At 45.3% G+C, this 27,404-nt stretch overlaps 1 protein-coding gene across 1 annotated transcript in view; it reads right to left on the bottom strand.

Annotated features, from left to right (window-relative positions):
• ADAMTS16 (ADAM metallopeptidase with thrombospondin type 1 motif 16) overlaps positions 1-27,404 on the bottom strand; it is a 370,445-nt gene that overhangs the window by 47,305 nt on the left and 295,736 nt on the right. Inside the window, exon 17 of the mRNA XM_077269610.1 lies at positions 8,873-9,011. Within this exon, the coding sequence (XP_077125725.1) occupies positions 8,873-9,011 (139 nt within the window). The remainder of the gene's footprint in view (positions 1-8,872; positions 9,012-27,404) is intronic.

The raw sequence follows: 27,404 nt of genomic DNA, 5'->3' as shown, positions 1-27,404 counted from the left end.
TTTCACAAGGGTAATAGGAGAAATTGGACCCCAATAGTTGTTGCCCAGTTTGTCCTGAGTATGCTGGTACCCCATATGTGGGGGTAATCCACTGTTTGGGCGCACGTCAGGGCTCGGAAGGGAGGGAGCACCATTTGACTTTTTGAACGCAAGATTGGCTGGAATCAGTGGTGTCACCATGTTGCGTTTGGAGACACCTGATGTGCCTAAACAGTGGAAACCCCTCAATTCTAACTCCAACCCTAGCCCCAACACATCCCTAACCACAACCCTAACCCCAACACACCCCTAACCCTAATCCCAACCCTAACCCTAATCCTAACCCTAATCCCAACCCTAACCACAACCCTAACCCCAACACACCCCTAACCTTAACCCTAACCACAAGCCTAATCTTAACCCGATTTCCAACCATAGTCCTAATTCCAACCCTAACCCTAAGGCTATGTGCCCACGTTGTGGATTCGTGTGAGATTTTTCCGCGCCATTTTTGAAACATCCGCAGGTAAAAGGCACTGCGTTTTACCTACAGATTTACCACGGATTTCCAGTGTTTTTTGTGCAGATTTCACCTGCAGATTCCTATTGAGGAACAGGTGTAAAACGCTGTGGAATATGCACAAAGAATTGACATGCTGCGGAAAGTACAACGCAGCGTTTCCGCACGGTATTTTCCGCACCATGAGCACAGCGGATTTGGTTTTCCATAGGTTTACATGGTACTGTAATCCTGATGGAAAACTGCTACGAATCCGCAGCGGCCAATCCGCTGCGGATCTGCAGCAAAATCTGCACCGTGTGCACATAGCCTAATTTTAACTCAAACGCTAGTTCTAACCCTAATTCTAACCCTAACCCTAATTCTAACCCTGACCCTAGTGGAAAAATAAAAGTAAATGTATTTTCTTTATTTTATTATTGTCCCTACCTATGGGGGTGATAAAGGGGGGGTCCATTTACTATTTTTTTAGTTTGATCACTGTGATAGGTTTTATCACAGTGATCAAAATGTACCAGGAACGAATCTGCCGGCCGATTCGGTGGGCGCACTGTGCATGCGCCCGCCATTTTGGAAGATGGCGGCGCCCATGGAGAAGACCGACAGACACCGGGAGGCTCGGTAAGTATGAGGGGGCGAGATCGGAGCACAAGGGGGATCGGATTATGAGGGGTGGGATCGGAGCACGGGGGAGCGGACAGGAGGACGGGTGGGAGCGGACAGGAGGACGGAGGGGAGAAGAGCATAGGACGGAGGACTGGGGAGGAGATCAGTGGCAGTGGTGGGGGCAGATCAGGGTTTCCAGCCATGGCCGATTATATTGCTGCATCGGTCATGGCTGGATTGTAATATTTCACCACTTTTCATAAGTGAAATATTACAAATCGCTCTGATTGGCTGTTGAAAGTGAAACAGCCAATCAGAGCGATCATAGACATGGGGGGGGGGTGAAGCCACCCCCCCTGGGCTGAAGTACCACTCCCCCTGTCCCTGCAGATTGGGTGAAATTGGAGTTAACCCTGTCACCCGATCTGCAGGGACGCAATCCCTCCATGACGCCACATAGGCATCACAGGTCGGATTGGCACCGACTTTCATGACGCCTACATGGCGTCACAGGTCGGGTAGGGGTTAAACAACTGAATGAACATCCTCCAAAGCTGGTGATTACATAATTTTTGCCAGGGGTTGTATATAGAGTCAGATGAAATGAGTTTCTTCTATGGTGCATTTGCTACAGTGGACTATTACAATATTTGAGATGTTGATGTTCTACCTCGGAGACAGACTGCTACTTTTATTATAAAGTTATTGTGTCATTTATATAGAGCAACTACACTGCGCAGCTTACTACTAATGCAAAGCTGCTCCCTCTAAATGATCGCGATATGAACAATTCAATCATAAATCTGAGATTACACATGCTTGTGTGATCCAGACATGAAAACACCACCACAAGCCATGTCTTTTTAGGGTGCCTGGATTTAAAACCACCATATTTTGGCAGGCTGAAGTAAACAATTTAAGACAGGGCCACTAACAATGTTCTAGTGCTGTTTGCTTGTAACTCAGCTCAATTTCCCAGCCTGTTAGTGCAGTTTGTTGCTGGTAAGTAATTGTTAAAGAGGTCATCTTGGACTTAAAAAAAAAGGCATGTAGTTATTAACAGAGGAAAGTGTCTGCCTGTTGTACCCAGTGCCAGTCATTGGCAGCTCCAGCCAGAGATTCAGATTCTCCCTGTCAGAGCAGCAGTTTCTCTTCCTTTTGACAGGGCGGGACTACTGGTGTCATGCTGGTTGACAGTCGGCTTCCACAATTAGACAGCGGAAACCGTCTGTCAATCAGCATGACACCAGTAATCCCACCCTGTCAACGGGAAGATAAACTGCTGCTCTGTTGACAGGGAGTATCTGAATCTCTGATAGGAGCGGTAAATTACCGGCGCCAGGTATAACAGACAGGTAGTTTGCTTGTTTGCAACTACATGCCTTTTTTTCTTAGGTCTCGGATATCCACTTTAATGATATGTACATTTATACACATGGCTTGGTGACCAACTTGGGCATTACATTTATACATTAATATAACAATATTTACAGATAGTACATGAAGAACCTCCTTGTATTGACAACATAAGCCTCTCTAGTGTGGTGTAGCAATGTAATAACATACAATATGCAACCGAAATATACGCCTATCTAGCTTTCTCCATAAGCTACCATCGTTTTAATCCAAAATTTACAAATGTAAAAGGCCATCTACTACCTCCCATAAGATTTAGCTTGGAAAGCATAAAACTATCAAACTATCACCTAATTTAATGAGGACTACATAGTAACCACTCAATAAAACCTTTATTTTGGCAACTGTACAAGCAATGAGGAGGAAGTATTATAGACATTAAATCATCACTCATTTCAGATTGTATTTATGTGTTGAAATTTTGAGGCATTCATGAAAAACTTGCTACAACAACGTTTATGCTTTGAGTAAGGTTGTAAAATTGTGTTCACTTTATTAGCTCTATTGGACTTTAAATGTGCTTCATAATACAACATTCACAGCTTGACTGTCTGTATTTTTGGCTATGTGTTCTGTCAAGGGGTGAGTTATGAATAATCTCCAACTTGACGTAAAATGTTGCATTATTTTAGAAGGGGTTTTTTTTTCTACTAAATGTGTGACGCTTACTTTTGCCAAAATATTGCTGAAAAAAATAAACTGTTCTAGAAGAGTGTCATTCAAAGCAAAATCATATAAAACTGGCAGAAGAACACTTCATATTCCTATTAAATTATTCAAATCTGTAACATCAGTTTGTAAAGTTATCAGTACTTTAAAAGATGTACGCCTCCAGTCAGAAATATATGCCAGGAAGGTTTGCTAAAATACAGTATACACTGCTCAAAAAAATAAAGGGAACACTTAAAAAACAGAATGTAACTCCAACTAAATTAAACTTCTGTGAAATCAAACTGTCCACTTAGGAAGCAACACTGTTTGACAATCAATTTCACATGCTGTGTAAATGGAATGGACAACAGATGGAAATTGGCAATTATCAAGACACACTCAATAAAGGAGTGGTTCTGTAAGTGGGGACCACAGACCACATCTCAGTACCAGTGCTTTCTGGCTGATGTTTTGGTCACTTTTGAATGTTGATTGTGCTTTCACACTCGTGGAAGCATGAGATGGACTCTACAACCCACATATGTGGCTCAGGTAGTGCAGCTCATCCAGGATGGCACATAAATGTGAGCTGTGGCATGAAGGTTTGCTGTGTCTGTCAGTGTAGAGTCCAGAGGCTGGAGGCGCTACCAGGAGACAGGCCAGTACACCAGGAGATGTGGAGGGGGCCGTAGGAGGGCAACAACCCAGCAGCAGGAGCGCTACCTCAGCCTTTGTGCAAAGAGGAACAGGAGGAGCACTGCCAGAGCCCTGCAAAATGAAATCCAGCAGGCCACAAATGTGCATGTGTCTGCACAAACGGTTAGAAACCGACTCCATGAGGATGGTCTGAGTGCCCGATGTCCACAGACGGGGGTTGTGCTCACAGCCCAAAACCGTGCAGGATGATTGGCATTTGCCACAGAACACCAGGATTGGCAAATTCATCACTGGCGCTCTGTGCTGTTCACAGATGAAAGCAGGTTCACATTGAACACATGTGACAGACATGAAAGAGTCTGCAGATGCCATGGAGAGCAATCTGCTGATTGCAACATCCTTCAGCATGACTGGTTTGGCAGTGGGTCAGTAATGGTGTAAGGTGGCATTTCTTTGGAGGGCCGCACAGCCCTCCATGTACTCGCCAGAGGTAGCCTGACTGCCATTAGGTACTGAGATAAGATCCTCAAACCACTTGTGAGACCATATGTTAGTGCGGTTGGCCCTGGGTTCCTCCTAATGCAGAACAATGCCAGACCTCACATGGCTGGAGTGTGTCAGCAGTTCCTGCAAGATGAAGGCATTAAAGCTATAGACTGGCCCGCCCGTTCCCCAGACCTGAATCCGATCAAACACATCTGGGACATCATGTCTCGCACCATCCACCAACGTCACGTTGCACCACAGACTGTCCAAGAGTTGGCGGATGCTTTAGTCCAGGTCTGGGAGGAGATCCCTCAGGAGACCATCCGCTGCCTCATCAGGAGCATGCCCAGGCATTGTTTGGAGGTCATACAGGCACATGGAGGCAACACGCACAACTGAACATAATTTCCTTGTCTTGGGGCATCTCCACTGAAGTTGGATCAGCCTGTAATTTGATTTTCCACTTTGATTTTGAGTATCATTCCAAATCCAGACCTCCATGGGATATTCATTTTGATTTACATTGATCATTTTTATGTTTTATTGTTCTCAACACATTCCACGATGTAATGAATAAAGATTTGCAGCTGAAATATTTCATTCAGTGATATCTAGGATGTGGGATTTTAGTGTTCCCTTTATTTTTTTGAGCAGTGTACATATAAATTATTATTACTTTGTGACTTTTAAATGTTTTTGCAACTTTTTTCACTTTGTTTTAAGTCTCACTATGGGACTTTCACTCTCTGCATTCTGATCGCAGATATAAAGTATAGCAATGCAGGAGCATTGCTATACCTTATAGCCTGTCAGCCTTGCAGACACAAGTTAGTTAAATCATGCACTGTGCATGATCTATCTACCTTGCTAGTGCCTTGGATGTCATCATGACAACGATTGGGGCCCCTCGATGATGTTGTGGGGTCTCCAATCCAAGGGCAGAGAGGTTTTCTTCCCTCTACCTGCTCGCTAAATGCTGCATTTAGAGGGTTGAAGAGCCAGAAGCGGTGCGGACATTGCTCCTGGCACTGAGTATCGAATGTCAACTGTCAGAATCAGCTGACAACCGGCGGCTATCATGTGTGCACAGCCTCTGTGAGCACAAAATCATCTAGACGTATTCATAAGTCCAAGGTCGGTAAGTAGCAGCCGACCTGGATGTATGGATACGTCTAAGGTCATGAAGGAGTTAAACACGGGCTAAGACTGCTTTCACACTTCCGTCTTTATAAAGACGTCGCAATGCGTCGTTCTGTGCAAAAAACGCATCCTGCAAAGTTGCCTGCGTTTTTTGCACATAGACTTGTATTAGCGACGCAGCACGACGTATGGACACACATTCCGTACATCGTGGCACTGCATGCGTCGGTAATTGGCGGACCGCCGTCACAAAAAAACGCTTTTTTTGTGCAACGTGTCCATCATTTTCAACTGCGCATGTGCGGCCGAAACTCCGCCCACTCCTCCCCGCTCATCACAATGAGCAGCAGATGCATTGTAAAACTGCGTCTGCTGCCCACGTTGTGCTAAATTTAGCACAACGTCCGTCGGTACGTCGGGCCGACGGTTTGCGAGGGCCCCGTACCGACGGAAGTGTGAAAGTAGCCTCACATGCCAGATTTTACAAGAGGAAGATGCTTTATGACATGTCAAAAGCATTCTACTGTGTCTATTTGTAGTTTCTACAGTGCTTGCTTTCTCTCTTTTGACAGTCTGCATTTTTTTCAAGTGCCTTTTTCTACTGTTTTTGTGTCATTTGTTTTTTACTGTCATTTCTGATCATTTTTTTGTCTATTTAACAGTAAAGAAACCACTAGAGTTTACTGAAACATAAATGCTGGCAAAAAGCTCAAAAAGACATTCAGGCAGTTTTGGGACATCCTTTTAGCTTTCCGTTGACTTTTATTGTTAAGTATAGAGTGTCTTCAGGATGGGAAAAAACCTGAAGAATGGTCGGCTCACTTTTAGCCACTTGGCATCTTTTGATATTTGAAGTGGTTTAAAGACATTTAAAGATCTAAACATAGCAAGTAGTTATTACATAGAAATGCACATGTTCATTTGTTTGATGAGTGTCTGAGCTTTCTTTCAGGCAGTTTTCTGGGCTGAGCCACCTGAAAATACATCATGTGCACATGCCCTAACAGTTTTTTTTCAAACTTTAGCACTTTTAAAAACCATAAAATGTCCGTAGCAGGTAAAAAACAGATTATGTGTGGGAAAATATTGGGAGACTTCTTTGGTGTTGTATGGAGGGGACAGATTACAGACCACCTTGTAAATCATAGGTAGCATTTTAAACTGGAATCACTGGTGAATTTGAAGTCAGTTAAGGGATTGACAGGGAGGCAGAGGCAAAGGAGTAGCAATGGGAGAGGTGCAATAATTTGCAGCAGAGTTAAGGTTAGACTGGAGATGCAAGTGCATTAGTTGGAAGGCAAGAGAGGGAAGATCTTGCAATATTCGAGGCAGGAGTTGATTACAGTGTGTGCTAGCATTTTAGTCTATTCAGGGTTGAAGGAAGGACAAATTCTGGAAATATTTTTGAGTTGGAGGTGGTAGAAGGCAATAAGGACTTGTGTGTGATTTGAAACAGTGCGGATCCAAATCCGAACACACATAAGAGATATGGTGCAGGGAGAAACGTTAATCCTGTCTCTATAAATTCCAATATTGGTAGGGTAGCCTGGATGCAGCAAGAAGTCCTGTCCACGTAGGCGCACGTGTGATGCGACCGGAGTCGCTGGGTAAATGGCGCCATTTACCCAGCGACTCCGGTCGCATCACACGTACGCCTACGTGGACAGGACTTCTTGCTGCATCCTGGCTGCCCTACCAATATTGGAATTTATAGAGACAGGATTAACGTTTCTCCCTGCACCATATCTCTTATATTTGTTCTGATGAAGGTCCGAATGTGGACCGAAAACGTTCGACTTGCCTTTATGGATGAACATCAATAAACCTTTTGCATATGATAATTATTCATCTAGAGTGCCAAGTTTTTTGGATTTGGATTTGTTGGGCTGGATACCCTACTTGAGCACCTACTCTATACACTACTACGAGTGCCATGTTGTTCTATTATTACATTGAAACAGTGCGGAGTCATGGGTTAAGGTGGGGATAAATGAGAAGGGGAAAGATGAGTTTGGTTTTGTCTACTTTGAGTCTTTTTAGAAAGAGTGATGAGAAGGAAGATATGGCTGGGACTCTGAACAGCAGAGATGTGACATCTGGACCACAGAGGTAAATTTGTGTGTCATTAGCATATAGATAGTACTTAAACCATAGGACTTTGAGTTGTCCAAGGCCAAAAGGAATAGATGGAGAAGAGTAAAAGATCTAACTGCGCCAACAGAGAGAAGGTGGGATGAGGAAGTAGTATGGGAATAGGAGATCCTAAATTTGCGATTAATGAGGTATGAGGATATCCCACAGGGCAATATCTTTGATGCCAAGTGAAGAGAATATTTGTACTGAGAGAGAGTGAACAACTGTGTTGAAACCAGAGGGCAAGTCTGGGAAAAGTAAAGAATATTGTCTGTTAGTTTTGGTGATTAGTAAGTTGTTTTGCACACCAGTCTTAATGAGAGACATGAAGGAATAAGATTACTGAAATCATTAAGATGTGCATGCCACTTAATTTGGTGCAATATATAAGTGGTAAGCATAAACACCTCACCAGAAATATTACTCCAGTCAGGGAATGGAGCACAATTTCTTTGGTAAAAAAATGTCAGCACTTTTGTTTAATTTGACAGGGGGTCTTTGCCATACCTATGTTAGCTCCTCCCCAGCTCCATCCATTATGGAGGAATGGCTTCAAACTGCAGGGAAAACCCCAAAAGTTGCAACATTTTTGTGCAACTCCAAATTGAGCACAAAATGTGATTATTCAAAGTGTATTTTTTCAGTATTCTGACAAACACTTTGATTGGGTCCTAAACGTGCAAATGACTTTTGTTCCAGGAACTGGATAATGAGCTTGTGTCTTGTATTTCACTGTGCCCTGCAAGGCTTGCATTGTTCCCCTGACATGATGGCAAAAAGCATATCTTTCTCCATTCCTACTGAGTAACAGTAATGCAGCTGTAACCCCACATCTGATAGTACATAGATTTGCCCAGTATACTCTGAAGATGGCTTCTAGCACCATCTATAATGTAAGTTGGATTGTGGCAGCTAACGATTAGAACGCATACATATACATACATATATACATATAACAAATATATGGATGGGTTATTGGAATACTGTACCACAGTGTTACTTGATCATTCTCACTTTCCATGGCAATATTATTTAAGCTCTATGTCAATATTTTTTCTCTGTATGTGATATAATTATTATGGCTCTGCAAGGTTGTATTATGGAAGTATTATTTGAACTGCCAAAAATATCAACAGCAGGAACAATAAAAGGAAGAATTAAGAAATAAAGCTAGGTAGAAAAAAGTAGTGGTTTTCTTAAACAGAAAAAAAAACAGAATTAAATTTACAAGACAATAAAACTAGTGTACAGCATATAGTTCACCACAAAACTGCAACATAATACCTCCTCCACATGAGGCAGAACACTCCGAGCGAATAATGGCCCATGTAAAGTTGTGCTTCGGAGTCAACCTCCTCTCATTCTCATGTCTGGGCATTGAGAATTCCCACATTATTCCAGGGTTTTTACCTTGCAGTAGAATCTAGAAAGAGAAGATTCTGCATATTAGTCTATTGGTTTCATGGTACATGTTATGCATGCAATTTGAAAATTGTAAGTTAATCTAAATACCAGTGGTACACCACATCCTGCCTAAAGCTGCTGGGAGTGACATCCAGCACTATTTTATTCCAACCAAATCTAATTTCCTATACCAGATGTAGTTAATTATACGACGGGGAAGCCATTGCCAAGAATGATATCTCAACATTTTTAAGATGAGATAAAAATGAAAAATCAAGTAAAGAGGTGTACTGAGGAGAAAAAAAATGTAATAAGTGTCACTCAGAGAAAACTGCAATGATACGGACAAAAACAAAAACAAACCTTTCTTTATATGATTTATATAATATACACATGCTATAATTGCTTTCATTACCTGTTTACAAATCTTAATGCATATTAGAAAGATGTAAGGCTCCATTGACCTCTGGGAAAGAAGTACCAGTTCAGTCATTTGCTCTCCTTGCTAAAATTAATAATACACAATATAGTCCATAATATATGGCTGCTGGGTGGTTCATTAAAGAGAGCTTTTACCACTTATTGTTACGGCTGCAACCGCAGACGCGGCCGAGCCGACACCTCCATGTCGCCTGACCATGACGACATGGGCAAGCGTCCCAAGAAGGAATGCAATGTGGCCCACTGGACCACATAGAGTAACCTGGACCTACCCAGACTAGGGCCCAGAGCAGGGTCTTGTGGCAGCTGAGCATGTGAACAAGATGTCGATATGCAGAACTAGATTACACCACACAACTTCAGGTATGAAGAAACAAAGTTTACTTAAATGAAAGCACAGTACATAACAAAACATAATGATGTCAGGATCCCAATTCCATAAGTCTAGGAAGGGTAAACGTCTCAGACGTCAGACGATGGCAGAAGTCATCATGGGTTGATGTAGTCTAGGATCATCTGGCACGGTCATACCAGAATGGCCTCTCTCTCAGGACACAAGCATAGCACAGGCTCAGCAGGAGAATATCAGACACCGATCGCGGAAGGACATTGTCACTGGGTGGACCTCAGAACATCAGGACACAGGCAGGACATCAGGACACAGACAGGACATCAGGACACAGGCAGGACATCAGGATACAGGCAGGACATCAGGACACAGGCAGGACACCTTGGCCAGACATTAGACGATGCAGGAGTCATCACGGGTTGATGCAGTTCAGGGTCATGTGGCATGGGCTTACTAGGACGGCCTCTCTCTCAGGTCTCAGGCATAGCACAGGCTCAGCAGGAGAACATCAGACACCGATTCCGGATTTACGTCGTCACAGGATGGACCTCAGGCCATCAGAACACAGGCAGGACATCAGGACACAGGCTGGACATCAGGACACTGGATAGACATTTGTGACACTGGCGTGGCAGCCCAGGTCATGAGCTGGGACACTGGTGTGGCAGCCCAGGGCATCAGGACATCAGACACAGGAAGGACATCAGGACATAAGCAGGACATCAGGTCATCGGACACAGGATAGACATCTGGGACACTGGCGTGGCAGCCAAGGTAATTGGCTGGGACATTGGCGTCGCAGCCCAGGGCATCAGGACATCAGACACAGGCTGCGACTCAGATGGCACAGGACCAGGTAGCAGTGGTCAACAGGTTCCTAGCTACAGCCGTCATGCTCCGGTCATCGGACCTAGGAAGGAAATAAAGCGTGATGGTGCAAGCACCGCCGTACTGGACCTGGGCCAGATGGGGTTAGCACCGCATAGCAGGCTGAGCACAGCATAGTAAAAGCTCAGCAGAAACTCCTGACTCCATCTTTAAAACATGAGGCCCAGGAGTACAGTCACTAGGTATGGGGTGTCAGACACAAAAGGACTTCAGGAACATAACAGAAAGGACACAGCTCAGACAGGATCAGGTACTGGATATGCATCCTCCAAGATATGCGGATCTGGGTACTCTGCCCCAGAGCAGGTGGAAAAACAAGATACAAACGGATCTGGGTATTCTGTCCCCAGAGTAGGCGGTATCTGGGTACTGTGCCCCCAGAACAGGCGGAAAAACAAGATACAAATGGATCTGGGTATTCTGCCCCCAGAGTAGGCGGGATCTGGGTACTCTGCCCCCAGAGCAGACTGCAGACAGAACGGGAGCTGGATACCTAACTCACAAGGCAAGATACAGAAACACAATGCAATGCTCTGGCCCCGCCGAACAGGAAAGAGAGAGTTTATATAGGAGCTGCCCATCAGCAACAGGGTGAGGGAGGAACACAGGTGCACACACAAACCCTGACAAAAGCAGGGTAAGTGTGGCCACGCGCACCCTAAGCACAAACAAACCATTATTGCACAGTCAGCAGAGGAACTGTGGCTTAGGGCACCTGGCAGCAACTGCTAGCCTGAACACAGGTGGAAAGTCATGCACCACCTACACAGGACATCGCAACCCGTGGATAGCTTCCACAGCAGCAGCTAGGGACCGCACATGTGGGTAGTCATGCAGCAGGGCAAAGACATCACAGCACATGTACAGCTACGCAGTGGCACAGGGAACTGAGGAGCATCCATAGAGGTAACAGACAACAGTATCGCTGCTAGTGTTGAGCGATACCGTCCGATACTTGAAAGTATCGGTATCGGAAAGTATCGGCCGATACCGGCAAAGTATCGGATCTAATCCGATACCGATACCTGATACCAATACAAGTCAATGGGACTCATGTATCGGACGGTATTCCTGATGGTTCCCAGGGTCTGAAGGAGAGGAAACTCTCCTTCAGGCCCTGGGAACCATATTAATGTGTAAAATAAAGAATTAAAATAAAAAATATTGCTATACTCACCTCTCCGACGCAGCCTGCACCTTACCGAAGGAACCGGCAGCGTTGTTTGCTTAAAATTCGCGCTTTAACTTCCTTACGTGAAGTCCCGGCTTGTGATTGGTCGCGCGCCGCCCATGTGGCCAGAACGCGACCAATCACAGCAAGCCGTGACGTAATTTTAGGTCCTTCAGTATTTTAAAATTACGTTCCGGCGTTGTGATTGGTCGCGTCGCGGTCACATGGGCGACGCGACCAATCACAAGCCGTGACGTCACGGGAGGCTGGACACGCGCGCATTTTAAAATGCGCACGTCTCCTGCCTCCCGTGACGTCACGGCTTGTGATTGGTCGCGTCGCCCATGTGACCGCGACGCGACCAATCACAACGCCGGAACGTAATTTTAAAATCCTGAAGGACCTGAAATTACGTCACGGCTTGCTGTGATTGGTTGCGTCGCGGCCACATGGGCGACGTGACCAATCACAAGCCGTGACGTCACGGGAGGCTGGACACGCGCACATTTTAAAATGCGCGCGTCTCCTGCCTCCCGTGACGTCACGGCTTGTGATTGGTCACGTCGCCCATGTGGCCACGACGCAACCAATCACAGCAAGCCGTGACGTAATTTCAGGTCCTTCAGGATTTTAAAATTACGTTCCGGCGTTGTGATTGGTCGCGTCGCGGTCACATGGGCGACGCGACCAATCACAAGCCCTGACGTCACGGGAGGCTGGACACGCGCGCATTTTAAAATGCGCACGTCTCCTGCCTCCCGTGACGTCACGGCTTGTGATTGGTCGCGTCGCCCATGTGACCGCGACGCGACCAATCACAACGCCGGAACGTAATTTTAAAATACTGAAGGACCTAAAATTACGTCACGGCTTGCTGTGATTGGTCGCGTTCCGGCCACATGGGCGGCGCGCGACCAATCACAAGCCGGGACTTCACGTAAGGAAGTTAAAGCGCGAATTTTAAGCAAACAACGCTGCCGGTTCCCTCGGTAAGGTGCAGGCTGCGTCGGAGAGGTGAGTATAACAATATTTTTTATTTTAGTTCTTTCTTTTACACATTAATGTTGTTTCGATACCGATACCCGATACCACAAAAGTATCGGATCTCGGTATCGGAATTCCGATACCCGCAAGTATCGGCCGATACCCGATACTTGCGGTATCGGAATGCTCAACACTAATCGCTGCACATTAGGGGGAAAGGGTTAAAGCAGAGACATGCAGAGTAACGCCAAAGAAACAAGGTAGAAACCCAGCGGCATTACAGTGTCCCCTCCTCAGGCCCCCTCTGCTGAAGACCCCAAAAAAGTTTCAGAGAAAATTTTCTTGGGTAAGGCGGTAAGTCCCACAGTTCACAATATGGCAGCAGAGTCCATAGCTCAAACAATCAAACCGCTGACCAAGTGCTGGATTGAGCAATATAGTTCACTACTAGGTGGGATCCGAGCAGTTAAATCCGCTGACTAAATGGGGCTCGGGAAAGTTCTGCAGTCCACACATGCTCAGTAGAGTCCGTGGCCAGAGCATTGTTACGGCTGCGATCGCAGACGCGGCCGAGCCGACGCCTCCATGTCGCCTGACCATGACAACATGGGTGAGAGCGTCCCTCTGGACCACATAAAGTAACCTGGACCTACCCAGACTAGGGAATGGCAGCGAGCAGGGTCTTGTGGCAGCTGAGCATGTGAACAAGATGTCGATATGCAGAACCAGATTACACCACACAACTTTAGGTATGAAGAAACAAAGTTTACTTAAATGAAAGCACAGTACATAACAAAACATAATGATGTCAGGATCCCGATTCCACATATCTAGGAAGGGTACACATCTCAGATGTCAGACGATAGCAGGAGTCATCACGGGTTGATGCAGTCCAGGATCATCTGGCACGGGTATACTAGAACGGCCTCTCTCTCAGGCCACAGATGTAGCACAGGCTCAGCAGGAGAACATCAGACACCGATCCTGGAAGGACGTTGTCACTGGAAGGACCTCAGGACACAGGCAGGACATCAGGACACAGGTTAGACATCAGGACACAGGTTGGACATCAGGACACAGGTTGGACATCAGGACACAGGCTGGACATCAGGACACAGGCTGGACATCAGGACACAGGCTGGACATCAGGACACAGGCTGGACACCAGGACACTGGATAGACATCTGGGACACTGGCGTGGCAGCCCACGTCATTAACTGGGACACTGGCATGGCAGACCAGGGCATCAGGACACAGGCAGGACATCAGGACACAGGCAGGACACCTTGGACAGACGTCAGACAATGGCAGGAGTTATCACGGGTTGATGCAGTCCAAGGCCATCTGGCAAGGGCTTTCTAGGACGGCCTCTCTCTCAGGCCTCAGGCATAGCACAGGCTCAGCAGGAGAACATCAGACACCGATCCCGGAAGGACATCATGACTGGGTGGACCTCAGGCCATCAGGACACAGGCTGGACATCAGGACACAGTTTGGACATCAGGACACAGTTTGGACATCAGGACACAGTTTGGAAATCAGGACACAGGCTGGACATCAGGACACAGGCTGGACATCAGGACACAGGCTGGACATCAGGACACAGGCTGGACATCAGGACACAGGCTGGACACCAGGACACAGGCTGGACACCAGGACACAGGCTGGACACCAGGACACTGGATAGACATCTGGGACACTGGCGTGGCAGCTCAGGTCATTAGCTGGGACACTGGCGTGGCAGACCAGGGCATCAGGACATCAGGACACAGATTGGACATCAGGACACAGTTTGGACATCAGGACACAGTTTGGACATCAGGACACAGTTTGGACATCAGGACACAGGCTGGACATCAGGACACAGGCTGGACATCAGGACACAGGCTGGACATCAGGACACAGGCTGGACACCAGGACACAGGCTGGACACCAGGACACAGTTTGGACATCAGGACACAGTTTGGACATCAGGACACAGTTTGGACATCAGGACACAGGCTGGACATCAGGACACAGGCTGGACATCAGGACACAGGCTGGACACTAGGACACAGGCTGGACACCAGGACACAGGCTGGACACCAGGACACAGTTTGGACATCAGGACACAGTTTGGACATCAGGACACAGGCTGGACATCAGGACACAGGCTGGACATCAGGACACAGGCTGGACATCAGGACACAGGCTGGACACTAGGACACAGGCTGGACACCAGGACACAGGCTGGACACCAGGACACAGGCTGGACACCAGGACACTGGATAGACATCTGGGACACTGGCGTGGCAGCTCAGGTCATTAGCTGGGACACTGGCGTGGCAGACCAGGGCATCAGGACATCAGGACACAGATTGGACATCAGGACACAGGCTGGACACCAGGACACTGGATAGACATCTGGGACACTGGCGTGGCAGCCCAGGTCATCAGCTGGGACACTGGCGTGGTAGCCCAGGGCATCAGGACATCAGACACAGGCTGGGACTCAGATGGCACAGGACCAGGTAGCAGTGGTCAACAGGTTCCTAGCTATGGCCGTCATGCTCCGGTCATCGGACCTAGGAAGGAACTCAAGCATGATGGTGCAAGCACCGCCGTACTGGACCTGGGCCAGACGGGGTTAGATCCGCATAGCAGGCTGAGCACAGCATAGTAGGAGCTCAGCAGAAACTCCTGACTCCATCTTTAAAACATGAGGCTCAGGAGTACAGTCACTAGGTATGGGGTGTCAGACACAAAAGGACTTCAGGAACATAACACAAAGGACGAAGTTCAGACAGGATCAGGTACTGGATATGCAGCCTCCAGGACAGGCAGATCTGGGTACTCTGCCCCCAGAACAGGCGGAAAACACAAAACACAAACGGACTGGATATGCAGCCTCCAGGATAGGCGGATCTGTGTACTCTGCCCCCAGAACAGGCGGAAAAACAAGATACAAATGGATCTGGGTATTCTGCCCCCAGAGTAGGCAGGATCTGGGTACTCTGCCCCCAGAACAGGCGGAAAAACAAGATACAAATGGATCTGGGTATTCTGCCCCCCAGAGTTGGCGGGATCTGGGTAGTCTACCCCCAGAACAGGCGGTAGACAGGTATCAGCTCTCCCAGAACAGACTGCAGACAGAGCAGGAGCTGGATACCTAACTCACAAGGCAAGACACAGAAACACAATGCAATGAATGCTCTGGCCCAGGTGCACACACAAACCCTGATAAAAGCAGGGTAGGTGTGGCCGCGCGCACCCTAAGCACAAACAAACCATTACTGCACAGTCAGCAGAGGAACTGTGGCTTAGGGCACCTGGCAGCAACTGCTAGCCTGAACACACGTGGAAAGTCATGCACCAGCTGCAGAGGACATCGCAACCTGCGGCTAGCTTCCACAGCGGCAGCCAGGGACCGCACATGCGGGTGGTCATGCAGCAGGGCAAAGACATCACAGCACATGTACAGCTACGCAGCAGCACAGGGAACTGAGCAGCATACATACAGGTAACAGACAACAGTATCTCTGCACATTAGGGGGACAGGAGAAAGGGTTAAAGCAGAGACATGCAGAGTCACGCCGAAGAAACAAGGAATAAACCCAGCGGCGTTACACTTATAGTGTGTATTTTATATGTTTTCATGTATTACTCGCCTTTAACCCCTTTCTGACATCAGACGTACTATCCCGTCGAGGTGGGGTGGGCCCGTATGACCACCGACGGGATAGTACGTCATACGTGATCGGCCGCGCTCACGGGGGGAGCGTGGCCGATCGCGGCCGGGTGTCAGCTGCATATCACGGACCGCCCCCGGCACATTAACCCCCGGCACACCGCAATCAAACATGATCGCGGTGTACCGGCGGTATAGGGAAGCATCGCGCAGGGAGGGGGCTCCCTGCAGGCTTCCCTGAGACCCCCGGAGCAACGCGATGTGATCGCGTTGCTCCGAGGGTCTCCTACCTCCCTCCTCGCCGCAGGTCCCGGATCCAAGATGGCCGCGGCATCTGGGTCCTGCAGGGAGGGAGGTGGCTTACCGAGTGCCTGCTCAGAGCAAACACTTGGTAAGCCTGCAGCCCTGCACAGCAGATCGTCGATCTGACAGAGTGCTGTGCACACTGTCAGATCAATGATCTGTAATATCCCCCCCGGGACAAAGTAAAAAAGTAAAAAAAAAATTCCCCACATGTGTGTAAAAAAAAAATAAAAAAAAAATTATCCTAAATAAAGAAAAAAAATATATATTATTCCCATAAATAAATTTCTTTAGCTAAATAAAATAAAAAAAACAATAAAAGTACACATATTTAGTATCGCCGCGTCCGTAACGACCCAACCTATAAAACTGCCCCACTAGTTAACCCCTTCAGTAAACACCGTAAGAAAAGAAAAAAAAAAACGAGGCAAAAAACAACGCTTTATTATCATACCGCCGAACAAAAAGTGGAATAACACGCGATCAAAAAGACGGATATAAATAACCATGGTACCGCTGAAAACGTCATCTTGTCCCGCAAAAAAGGAGCTGACATACAGCATCATCAGCAAAAAAATAAAAAAGTTATAGTCCTGAGAATAAAGCGATACCAAAATAATTATTTTTTCTATAAAATAGTTTTTATCGTATAAAAGCGCCAAAACATAAAAAAAATGATAAAAATGAGATATCGCTGTAATCGTACTGACCCGACGAATAAAACTGCTTTATCAATTTTACCAAACGCAGAACGGTATAAACGCCTCTCCCAAAAGAAATTCATGAATAGCTGGTTTTTGATCACTCTGCCTCACAAAAATCGGAATAAAAAGCGATCAAAAAATGTCACGTGTCCGAACATGTTACCAATAAAAAAACGTCAACTCGTCCCGCAAAAAACAAGATCTCACATGACTCTGTGGACTCAAATATGGAAAAATTACAGCTCTCAAAATGTGGTAACGCAAAAAATATTTTTTGCAATGAAAAGCGTCTTTCAGTGTGTGACGGCTGCCAATCATAAAAATCCGCTAAAAAACCCGCTATAAAAGTAAATCAAACCCCCCTTCATCACCCCCTTAGTTAGGGAAAAATAAAAAAATAAAAAAATGTATTTATTTCCATTTTCCCATTAGGGTTAGGGTTAGGGTTAGGGCTAGAGTTAGGGCTAGGGTTAGGGTTAGGGCAAGGGTTAGGGCTAGGGTTAGGGCTAGGGTTAGGGCTAGGGTTGGGGCTAGGGTTGGGGCTAGGGTTAGGGCTAGGGTTGGGGCTAGGGTTAGGGCTAGGGTTAGGGCTAGTGTTAGGGCTAGTGATAGGGCTAGGGTTATTGCTAGGGTTAGGGCTAGGGTTAGGGCTAGGGTTGGGGCTAGGGTTGGGGCTACAGTTAGGATTGTGGCTAAAGATAGGGTTAGGGTTTGGATTACATTTACGGTTGGGAATAGGGTTGGGTGTGTCTGGGTTAGAGGAGTGGTTAGGGTTACTGTTGGGATTAGGGTAAGGGGTGTGTTTGGATTAGGGTTTCAGTTATAATTGGGGGGTTTCCACTGTTTAGGCACATCAGGGGCTCTCCAAATGGGACATGGCATCCGATCTGAATTCCAGCCAATTCTGCGTTGAAAAAGGAAAACAGTGCTCCTTCCCTTCAGAGCTCTCCCGTGTGCCCAAACAGGGGTTTACCCCAACATATGGGGTATCAGCATACTCAGGACAAATTGAACATCATCTTTAGGGGTCCAATTTCTCCTGCTACCCTTGGGAAAATACAAAACTGGGGGCCAAAAAATAAGTTTTGTGGGAAAATAAAGATTTTTTATTTTCACGGCTCTGCGTTGTAAACTGTAGTGAAACACTTGGGGGTTCAAAGTTCTCACAACACATCTAGATAAGTTCCTTGGGGGGTCTAGTTTCCGATATGGGGTCACTTGTGGGGGGTTTGTACTGTTTGGGTACATCAGGGGCTCTGCAAATGCAACGTGACGCCTGCAGACCAATCCATTTAAATCTGCATTCCAAATGGCGCTCCTTCCCTTCCGAGCTCTGCCATGCGCCCAAACAGTGGTTTCCCCCCACATATGGGGTATCAGCGTACTCAGGACAAATTGGATAACAACGTTTGGGGTCCAATTTATCCTGATACCCTTGTGAAAATACAAAACTGGGGGCTAAAAAATCATTTTTGTGAAAAAAAAAAGAATTTTTATTTTCACGGCTCTGCGTTATAAACTGTAGTGAAACACTTGGGGGTTCAAAGCTCTCAAAACACATCTAGATAAGTTCCTTAGGGGGGTCTACTTTCCAAAATGGTGTCACTTGTGGGGTTTTTTAATGTTTAGGCACATCAGGGGCTCTCCAAACGCAACATGGCATCCCATCTTAATTCCAGTCAATTTTGCATTGAAAAGTAAAATAGCGCTCCTTCCCTTCCGAGCTCTGCTATGCGCCCAAACAGTGGTTTACCCCCACATATGGGGTATCAGCGTACTCAGGACAAATTGCACAACAATTTTTGGGGTCCAATTTCTTGTCTTACCCTTGGGAAAATAAAAAATTGGGGGCGAAAAATCATTTTTGTGAAAAAATATGATTTTTTATTTTTATGGCTCTGCATTATAAACTTCTGTGAAGCACTTGTTGGGTCAAAGTGCTCACCACACATCTAGATAAGTTCCTTAGGGGTCTACTTTCCAAAATGGTGTCACTTGTGGGGGGTTTCAATGTTTAGGCACATCAGGGGCTCTCCAAATGCAACATGGCGTCCCATCTCAATTCCAGTCAATTTTGCATTGAAAAGTCAAATGGCGCTCCTTCCCTTCCGAGCTCTGCCCTGCGCCCAAACAATGGTTTACACCCACATATCGGGTATCAGCGTACTCAGGACAAATTGCTCAACAATTTTTGGGGTCCAATTTCTTCTCTTACCCTTGGGAAAATAAAAAATTGGGGGCGAAAATATCATTTTTGTGAAAAAATATGATTTTTTATTTTTTACGGCTCTGCATTATAAACTTCTGTGAAGCACTTGTTGGGACAAAGTGCTCACCACACATCTAGATAAGATCCTTAGGGGGTCTACTTTCCAAAATGGTGTCACTTGTGGGGGGTTTCAATGTTTAGGCACATCAGGGGCTCTCCAAATGCAACATGGCGTCCCATCTCAATTCCAGTCAATTTTGCATTGAAAAGTCAAATGGCGCTCCTTTCCTTCCGAGCTTTGCCATGCACCCAAACAGTGGTTTACCCCCACATATGGGGTATCCGCGTACTCAGGACAAATTGTACAACAAATTTTGGGGTCTATTTTCTCCGGTTACCCTTGGTAAAATAAAACAAATTGGAGCTGAAATAAATTTTGTGTGAAAAAAAGTTAAATGTTTATTTTTATTTAAACATTCCAAAAATTCCTGTTAAACACCTGAAGGGTTAATGAACTTCTTGAAAGTGGTTTTGAGTACTTTGAGGGGTGCAGTTTTTAGAATGGTGTCACACTTGGGTATTTTCTATCATATAGACCCCTCAAAATGACTTCAAATGAGATGTGGTCCCTAAAAAAAATGGTGTTGTAAAAATGAGAAATTGCTGGTCAACTTTTAACCCTTATAACTCCGTCACAAAAAAAAATTTTGGTTCCAAAATTGTGCTGATGTAAAGTAGACATGTGGGAAATGTTACTTATTAAGTATTTTGTGTGACATATGTCTGTGATTTAAGGGCATAAAAATTCAAAGTTGGAAAATTGTGAAATTTTCAAAATTTTCGCCAAATATTCATTTTTTTCACAAATAAATGCAAGTTATATCGAAGAAATTTTACCACTATCATGAAGTACAATATGTCACGAGAAAACACTGTCAGAATCGCCAAGATCCGTTGAAGCGTTCCAGAGTTATAACCTCATAAAGGGACAGTGGTCAGAATTGTAAAAATTGGCCCGGTCATTAACGTGCAAACCACCCTTGGGGGTGAAGGGGTTAACTATTTATGTATGGAGTTCATGAATGTATATCACTAGTCTGTAAGCCTGCTCACATCACAATTGCAGCGGTCCATTCTTATCCTCAAGTTCAGCAATGCTTATATTGCACAATAGCTATGCTCATACAACAAGCATTGAAACTGACGCATTTTGTTTTCTGCTGAATAGAAAATCCCACATAAATAAGCAAGCGGTGGTACAGTAAGACCCAGTACACATCTATTATGCTGTATACCGTGGGTCCTCAACCTGTAGGTCGTCTGCCAGATTGGTGCATTAAAACCAGGTCAAACAACTACAAAGAGCAGGTCTCCAGATGGTGAATTTTGTGAGTAGACCTGCACAAAAGAGCAGATCTGAATGTGCATAGTCTGGCTTCGGGGGTTTTGAAATAATTTAAGCATGGTAAGCTAGAGACTGGATGATGCAGGTGCTTGAAACTGGATGCAACATTGTGGTGGGAGTGATTGATGCAAAAATACTGAACAGAGGTATTGTCGGAATCTCTGGTTTTTGGTATACTGCTTCGGTGTGATTTCTGTGGAAAAGCTTTGGCTGTCATTATACCAGTAATGGGGGCTCTGTGTGTTGCTACTGTGAGGGGGCAGTAGCGGGCTGTGGCTCACAACACTCTTTTAGACCTAAATGTAGCTCACGACCCTCTCTCTCTCAAAGATCAATGTGGCTCTCAAGGTCATAAATGTTGGGGACCATTGCTCTATACCAAGAAAAACAATAATACAGATCTGTGCATTAAGTCTTAAAAGGATCTCCCTTACTATAAAAATGACTCTCAATGGGCCCATAGTGATATAGTTAGATGATAACTGCAGCCATTTAGAGGCCATTTACTTGCAACCTTCACATTTCATCCAAATAGGAAACCAGTACAGAAGTCACAGTTACAAGTGTGGAGGAGCAACACCAGTCAATTATGTGAATATGCCATTTTTTTTTCAGGTACCGCACCCTGGGTCCATAAGAATAACTTTAAAGCTAGGAGAAAACACCTTTAAACATATCAATTGCATAGAAAAATTGTTACGGCCACGGTCCACTAGAATCACTACAAATTTTATTTTTATTAAATTATTCATTTAAAAATATTGCAATTCATTTGAAATCCCCTTTTCCAAAATCTAAACTTCTAAATACTTTTTCAAAAAATTTTTTTCAAAGAATTCATCATAAAATAAATCAATTAGATTAATAATATTTCAGATTGTCACTAAACTCCTAAAAGTTATTTTCAAGATCACTGCTAGATTTTTTAATTGAGTGAGGAAATGTTAGTAAAATTAAGTTACATTACTGAAACTATATTAAGTACGTTGTCGGAGATTATTTATGGAGATCAAACACTCATTTTCCTTGCTTAAAAATATCAACTAACTAGTGTCAAAAGTGCAGAACAGACTACATATAGCACATAGTTTTTTTCCACCAAACAGCAGCAACTTGGACTTACAAAACAAATTGCCATTTTATGTAAATGTTTAATAATTTAGGCTTTTTAATATTTCTGGCAGCTTAAAACATAAACTGTTCATTTGGTATTGGTAGTGTTTTTTAAGTTTTATTAAACAGAAAAATATTAGATAAGGCTAATTTAGATGAGCGTATTATACGTACATGTGCTGTTTCTGTTACATTTTTATAGAGCACATACAGAACACTGACCAATAGGACTGTTTCATTAAAGATTTCTTTTCACACAGACTAGGCGTCCGTGAAAAAAAATTGCAGCATCCACTAGTTTCTTCTATATTTCTGATGATAATGTCCTATTTAAATTTGGGGATGAGCAAATAAAAAAAACATCTCATATGGATAATACATACTGTATCAAATTTTTACAGATAAGCTGTAATTCTTAACATAGGAAAAAGTATTTGGTCTTTAATGTTCATGGCAAAAAATGACTTTATACGGATGTAAATCACAGACATACAGGTGGCATATGGATGGAATACAGATGACAAGAAGAAGAAAGTTGTCCATTTTTTTCCCGAATAAGCATCAGGGAATTTTTCATGCGCTTGTCTGAAACCAGCCTAGCAGCTACAGCTGGTGAAAGGGACAGTGTTAGGCCGGCGTCACACTCGGCGTAAGACAATACGGTCCGTATTTTACGGCCGTAATACGGCCGAAATACGGTGAAATGTTCCCAAAATAGTGATCCGTAGTCAGGGTGTGTCAGCGTATTTTGCGCATGGCATCCTCCGTATGTAATCCGTATGGCATCCGTACTGCGAGATTTTCGCGCAGGCTTGCAAAACCGACATCTAATGGATTTATGTGCTCAAATGTTCGGGAAAACATATATACAGTATATATATATATATATATATGTCATTGAGACACATATATATATATTCTGTATTTAGATTTCATTCAGCGCGATATGTGTTAAAAGCCGGTAATTCAATTGCCGGCTTCTCATTTCTCCTGCACAAACCCGACAGGATATGAGACATGGTTTACATACAGTAAACCATCTCATATCCCCATTTTTTTTGCATATTCCACACTACTAATGTTAGTAGTGTGTATGTGCAAAATTTCAGCGCTGTAGCTGCTGAAATAAAGGGTTAAATGGCGGAAAAAATTGGCGTGGGCTCCCGCGCAATTTTCTCCGCCAGAATGGTAAAGCCAGTGACTGAGGGCAGATATTAATAGCCAGGAGAGGGTCCTTGGTTATTGGCCCCCCCGTGGCTAAAAACATCTGCCCCCAGCCACCCCAGAAAAGGCACATCTGGAAGATGCGCCTATTCTGGCACTTGGCCACTCTCTTCCCACTCCCTGTAGCGGTGGGATATGGGGTAATGAAGGGTTAATGCCACCTTGCTATTGTAAGGTGACATTAAGCCAGATTAATAAAGGAGAGGCGTCAATTATGACACCTATCCATTATTAATCCAATTGTAGGAAAGGGTTAAAAAACACACACACACATGATTTAAAAGTATTTTAATGAAAAAAACACAGCGGTTGTTGTAATAATTTATTGTACTCTCAGTCCATCAGGAACACCCTCGCTTGGAAAAATAATAAACGCACAAGATACATACCTTCTGCTGTCAGATCAGGTCCCACGAAGTAATCCATCTGAAGGGGTTAACTAATATTACAGGCAGAGCTGCGATAAACCGCTCGCTCGTACCTGTAATCCCCGGGTGCTGAAAGGAAAGCAGTGATCTATACTTACATTCAGTTGCGGTGATGCGCCCCTGCTGGATGTTCTCATGAACTGCAGCCTGGGAACTTTTTCCCACGCTACAGGTCATATGAGGACATCCACCAGGGGGCGCATCACCGCGACTGAAGGAAATGTAGGTCATTGACCTACATTTCATTCATTCGCGGTGATGCGCCCCCTGGTGGATGTCCTCATATGACCTGTAGCGTGGGAAAAAGTTCCCAGGCTGCAGTTCATGAGAACATCCAGCAGGGGCGCATCACCGCAACTGAATGTAAGTATAGATCACTGCTTTCCTTTCAGCACCCGGGGATTACAGGCAGAGCGAGTGGATTATCGCAGCTCTGCCTGTAATATTAGTTAACCCCTTCAGATGGATTACTTCGTGGGACCTGATCTGACAGCAGAAGGTATGTATCTTGTGCGTTTATTATTTTTCCAAGCGAGGGTGTTCCTGATGGACTGAGAGTACAATAAATTATTACAACAACCGCTGTGTTTTTTTCATTAAAATACTTTTAAATAATGTGTGTGTGTGTTTTTTAACCCTTTCCTACAATTGGATTAATAATGGATAGGTGTCATAATTGACGCCTCTCCATTATTAATCTGGCTTAATGTCACCTTCCAATAGCAAAGTGGCATTAACCCTTCATTACCCCATATCCCACCGCTACAGGGAGTGGGAAGAGAGTGGCCAAGTGCCAGAATTGGCGCATCTTCCAGATGTGCCTTTTCTGGGGTGGCTGGGGGCAGATGTTTTTAGCCACGGGGGGGGCCAATAACCATGGACCCTCTCCTGGCTATTAATATCTGCCCTCAGTCACTGGCTTTACCATTCTGGCGGAGAAAATTGCGCGGGAGCCCACGCCAATTTTTTCCGCCATTTAACCCTTTATTTCAGCAGCTACAGCGCTGAAATTTTGCACATACACACTACTAACATTAGTAATGTGGAATATGCAAAAAAAAAGGGGATATGAGATGGTTTACTGTATGTAAACCATGTCTCATATCCTGTCGGGTTTGTGCAGGAGAAATTAAAAGCCGGCAATTGAATTACCGACTTTTCACTAACACCGCTGCGTATTTCTCGCAAGTCACACTGCTGGTCAGTGTGGAATCCGTATTTTTCACGCCCCCATAGACTTTCATTGGCGATTTTTTTGCGCAGTACGCTGACAAACGCAGCATGCTGCGATTTTGTACGGCCGTAGAAAGCCGTATAATACTGAACCGTAATATACGGCTAATAGGAGCAGCCCCATTGAGAATAATTGTGCCGTATGTTATGCGAGTTTTACGGACGTAGTTTCTGCGCTCTTACGTCCGTAAAACTCGCCAGTGTGACGCCGGCCTTACAGTGGTAAATTGATGATTTGTTTTCTCTTAAGTGCAGCTAAGCACCTTTTACATTAATGGATAGATTATTAGTAGTGATGAGCAAATATACTCGTTACTCGAGATTTCTCGAGCACGCGCGGCGGTCCTCCGAGCATTTTTTAGTGCTCAGAGATTTAGTTTTCCTCTCCTCAGCTGAATGATTTACATCTCTTAGCCAGTTTGATTGATCCCTAGCAACCAGGCAACCCCCACATGTACTTATGCTGGCTAACAGATGTAAATCATTCAGCTGTGGCGATGAAAACTAAATCTCCGAGCACTAAAAAATACTCGGAGGACACTCGAGCATGCTCGAGAAATCTCGAGTAACGAGTATATTCGCTCATCGCTAATTATTAGAGAAGAGCGGATCTTTTGAACTTCGAATTTGATGAATTCTCCCCACAAATTCAATACGCTGTGAATAAATTAACGTGAATCTTAATATTGAAAAGTTTGCAATTGCCTGGAAAATACACGTGGGGGAGAGAAAGCATTAAGCTACTTACGGGTAGCGGCATTTTTCGGAGGCCCATGACAGCACCACGAGAGAGTGGGGATCCGCCCTTAAGGAACAGGAAACCTACAGATACAAAAAGGGCGGCACCTCTCCCATGCATCAGTTGTAGGGTTGAGCGACCTTTACATTTATAGGATCGGGTAGGGTTTCACGAAACGCGACTTTTTCAAAAGTCGGGTCGAGTGAAATCGGCCGATCCTATAAAAAAGTCGGGGTCGGGGTCGGCCGAAACTCGAAACCCAATGCAGTGCATTGGGTTTCCAATGGTTCCCAGGGTCTGAAGGAGCGGAAACTCTCCTTCAGGCCCTGGGATCCATATTTAAGTGTAAAATAAAGAATTACAATAAAAAATATCACCATACTTACCATCTGATGCGCCCTGGTACTAAGCGGGAACCTTCCTTCCTTCGAATCAGCCTTCCAGGACCTTGCGGTGACGTCGCGGCTTGTGATTGGTCGCGCGGCCGCCCATGTGACCGCTCGCGCGACCAATCACAAGCCGCGACGTCACCGTGACGTCACCGAAGGTCCTGGAAGGGCTGATTCTTAGGAAGGAAGGCTGCCGGAAAGAAGCCGAGGGTGAGTATATTCCTATTAGGTATATACTCACCCTCGTACGTGCCCTGCTTCTTTCCGGCAGCCGTCACATGGGCGGCCGCGCGACCAATCACAAGCCGCGACGTCACCGCGACGTCACCGCAAGGTCCTGGAAGGCTGATTCTAAGGAAGGAAGGTTCCCGCTTAGTACCAGGGCGCATCAGATGGTAAGTATGGCGATATTTTTTATTTTAATTCTTTATTTTACACTTAAATCTGAATTCCGATACCAATTCCCGATATCTTAAACATATCGGGAATCGGTATCGGAATTCCGATTCCAGATTCAGAAGATCGCCGACCATGGCCGACCCCACACAGGGGTCGGGTCGGGTTTCATGAAACCCGACTTTGCCAAAAGTCGGCGACTTCTGAAAATTGCCGACCCGTTTCGCTCAACCCTAATCAGTTGTATTTCAGAGCCTTGAGAGGACTACCGCGGTTAGTGGCATACAAATATACATTATATACATTTTGAAAACGAAAAATATTTTATTAAATTGTAGCTAGACACCATACGTGAAATCTACATACTTCACACTATATACAAATTAGGAAGTGCAACCCCCACGTGAAATAGGGAGGGAACTAAGGGTGCTGTCATGGGCCTCCGAAAAATGCCGCTACCCGTAAGTAGCTTAATGCTTTATTCGGACTCCCATGACAGCACTACGAGAGATTTACAGAGATGTAAGCTACCTTAGGGAGGGACTATAGCCTGCAGCACCCTTAACCCGAAGGTGAGATCAGAGGAGGACCCCAAATCCAACCGATAGTGCTTAAAGAACGTGGAAGGGGATGACCAAGTGGCTGCCTTACATATTTGTTCCACCGACACTCCAGATCTTTCTGCCCAGGATGACGCCATGGCTCGGGTGGAATGTGCCTTTAGATTCTGCGGAGCTGGTCCCCCACCCGCTGTATAAGCCATAGAAAT

This window comes from Ranitomeya variabilis, chromosome 6, assembly GCF_051348905.1.
Source record: "Ranitomeya variabilis isolate aRanVar5 chromosome 6, aRanVar5.hap1, whole genome shotgun sequence".
NCBI classification, from domain to species: domain Eukaryota; kingdom Metazoa; phylum Chordata; class Amphibia; order Anura; family Dendrobatidae; genus Ranitomeya; species Ranitomeya variabilis.
Note: the sequence above shows the minus strand (reverse complement) of the source record. Positions and strands in the feature narration are given on the sequence as shown.